The sequence below is a fragment of the Papio anubis genome, unplaced genomic scaffold, assembly GCF_008728515.1.
Source record: "Papio anubis isolate 15944 unplaced genomic scaffold, Panubis1.0 scaffold3487, whole genome shotgun sequence".
Lineage (NCBI taxonomy): Eukaryota > Metazoa > Chordata > Mammalia > Primates > Cercopithecidae > Papio > Papio anubis.
This window is the reverse complement of record NW_022163626.1, coordinates 1-2,816: the sequence shown is the minus strand read 5'-3', so window position 1 is coordinate 2,816 and position 2,816 is coordinate 1. Positions and strand designations below refer to the sequence as shown.

Below are 2,816 nucleotides of genomic sequence, written 5' to 3'. Positions count from 1 at the left end.
CCTATCACCAGCTGACCTCTGAGAAGGAGGCGCTGCACAGGCAGTTACTGCAGCAGACCCAGCTAATGAACCAGCTGCAGCAGCAGGAAGCTTGGGGCAAAGCGGTGGCCGAGATGGCCCGCCAAAAGTTACAGGAGACCCAGGGGAGGGAGCGGCTGAGGACGGGGCCATGAGGGGGACGACCTGGCAAACTCCGTGCCTTCTTACTCTTTCCTGGCCCCTTAGGAGCACCTGGAGGCTGCCAGGCAGCAGAATCAGCAGCTGCAGGACCAACTGAGCCTCAAGGCTCTCCCTGGGGAAGGTACCGGAGACCACTCAGAGGAAGAGGAGAGAGCCCCAGGAGGAAGGGGGGACTGTTAGCAGCATAGGATTGAGGAGTTGGAAGAGACCTTTAGAACAGCTGGTCATTATGCCGACCGGGTGCCTGCACTAAGTTTGGCATCAATATGGCGACCTCCTGGGAGCGGGGGGCCACCAAGTTGCCTAAGGATGGCTGAACTGGCCCAGGTCAGAAACGGAGCAGGTCAGAACTCCTGCACCGACCAGTAGTGGGACTGTGTCTGGGCGGTATAGCAAGATCTTGGTTCTTAAAAGAAAAAATAAAGAACAGCAGCTCATTCCTCTCTGGGGAGGGGCTGGCTCAGGGTTACCCAGTGAGGGTGGAGGCAGAGTTGGGCCCACAGTACCTGCCTTGTTGGGTTGTCTGAGGAGCCCTCTGGCCACCCCCCACAGGAGATGGAGGACATGTGGACAGTGAGGAGGAGGAGGGACCTCGGCCCATGCCGAGTGTCCCACAGGACCTGAAGAGCTGGGAGGCCATGGTGAGCCTGACTCCCCCTGCACCCATTTTGCCACCTTCCTCTGTGGTCCCAGCCCCAGGGACTGGGGGCGAGTCTGTGATCGGGGAGCCCCAGCGGGGCCTGCGGGAAGTCATGGAGAAGCTGGAGGTGAGTGAGTGCTGGCATGGGCCAAGAAAGGCAGGGGTGGGAAAGGCTGCTACCGAGATGTGACCCCATTATTTTGGCTCCAGAGCAGCCTTATGGACCTCCTGGAGGAGCAGACAGACCTGAGAGAGCATGTGGAGAAACTAGAAGTTCAATTCATCCACTACTGGAGGGAGAGATGCCATCAGTGAGTGGGAGGTCAGGGCACGGCAGGGGGAGCTGCAGGGCCCTCAGAGGGGCCCCAGCGTCTGAGCCCTGTCCTCCCGTAGGAAAATTCGTCACCTTATAAATGAGTCAGGAGGCAGTGTTAAAGATGCAGCACGGGGAGGACATCATCAGGCTGGCCCAGGACAGGGAGGAGATGAAGGTAGCGTGTGCAACATCTCTGCGGGGGTGGGGTGGGGTGGGCGTGAAGGGCGCCGGCAGCAGTGTGAGGGCTGAGCACCCCTCCCTCCAGGTGAAGCTGCTGGCGCTGCAGGAGATGGTGTTGCGGCTTGTGCTGACCACAACAATGAGCACGGCAAACTCCCGACCTCTTCCCAGAACCCTGTTGAGGAGCCCGGTCCAGGAGCCCCAGCCCCCCAGGAGACTGGGGATGCCCACAAGCATGGTGGTGAGTAGAGCCCTCAGGCGGGGCGGGCAGGCAGGAGCGGGGTGGGGGGGACGGGCGGGGCTTGCACTGTGCTCAGATCCCCCAGTCACTGTCTCCAAATTCCCAACTCACTCTCTCCAAAGATCTTTGTGAGGTGAGCCTCAATGACATCGAGGAGCCAGCTCACGGAGAGGCCACGGAGGGATCTCCCCACAACAACCCTGCTGCACAGACCATCACGCAGGAGCACCAGGAGCACCCAGGCTTGGGCAGGAACCGCTCTGTGCAGTTCTTTTGCTGGGCTTGGCTGCCGAGGAGGAGATAAACATCACCATCATCAAAGAGCTGCTCAAGACCTTTTTAAAAAAGAAAGTTACGGGGTTAATCTCCTACACAATTCATTTCCTTCATTTGAATGATTATTTGTGTTTCTAATTTATAGTTAAGTTTATTTGTAAAAAGTTAAGTGGGTCTCTGTGCCTTTCACTGAGGTTCACTCTGGCATCCTTTAGCATTTTTCTGTTTTAATTTCATAATTGTAGGTCATTAGCATGTATATTGAGTTTGCCATTATGTGGTGGGAGTTCAAACACACAAAGACCCACTGTTTGCACAAAACTATTCTCACTGGTTTGGAATAGGCTGCCTTGCTTTTTCAATGTTATTGCAGCATGTATGTTCATTACAGAATTCAGATAAAATTTGCTTATGTTCTGCTACTGTTAGATCTAATCTTAATCACAGTGAGCTCTTCATTAGCTCAATATGTGGTTTACCTGCAAGTGTCACTGTTGATTACTTTGTAATATGCCACCTGAGTGTCTGGATGGCGGGAGGAGGGAAACAAAGAACAAAAGAGACTAAGATGGCGTATTTCCGGGTTCTTCATCACCAACTTTCCTGCGCCGGGGAAAGACAGAGGTCAACTGCGCAGGCGCAACCTGATGTCCGACCAAGGAAACCGAAACCTACCTGGCCGCCCCTACCACAGGGCCGGACCCGCCCATGTCCGGCCTACTGTCCTCCCACTGCCAGGCCCAAGACATAAAGCCGCTCTGGGCAGACAGGCAGCGCGAACTTCTTCCACCCCTCCTCATATGCGGACCCAGGAACTTCGCCCCAGAATGCCGGAGACCCGTGAACTTCGCCCTTTCTTCTTTCACATTGGCTAGCTAATAAAGTTTCTTTTTACTTTGCCTGCTTGCCTTTTCTCTGGCGCCTGCTGTGGTGGTCGCACAAAACAAATCAGTGAGTACTGACATTAGAGTTGTTTAAAGTCC

At 55.0% G+C, this 2,816-nt stretch overlaps 1 protein-coding gene across 2 annotated transcripts; it reads left to right on the top strand.

Moving 5' to 3' along the window:
* The first annotated feature begins 19 nt into the window (after positions 1 to 19).
* LOC116273083 (putative golgin subfamily A member 8D) lies at positions 20 to 2,732 on the top strand. 2 transcript variants are annotated; one of them, XM_031662006.1, is made up of 6 exons: positions 20 to 301; positions 733 to 947; positions 1,031 to 1,131; positions 1,214 to 1,311; positions 1,402 to 1,557; positions 1,680 to 2,732. In XM_031662006.1, exons 2-6 carry the CDS (start codon positions 780 to 782, stop codon positions 1,859 to 1,861), a joined length of 705 nt encoding a protein of 234 aa, XP_031517866.1. In that variant the 5' UTR covers positions 20 to 301; positions 733 to 779; the 3' UTR covers positions 1,862 to 2,732. The 2 variants fall into 2 exon arrangements, with proteins under 2 accessions (XP_031517866.1, XP_031517867.1); XM_031662007.1 differs by lacking the exon at positions 20 to 301 and adding an exon at positions 308 to 507.
* The last annotated feature ends 84 nt before the right edge of the window (positions 2,733 to 2,816 follow it).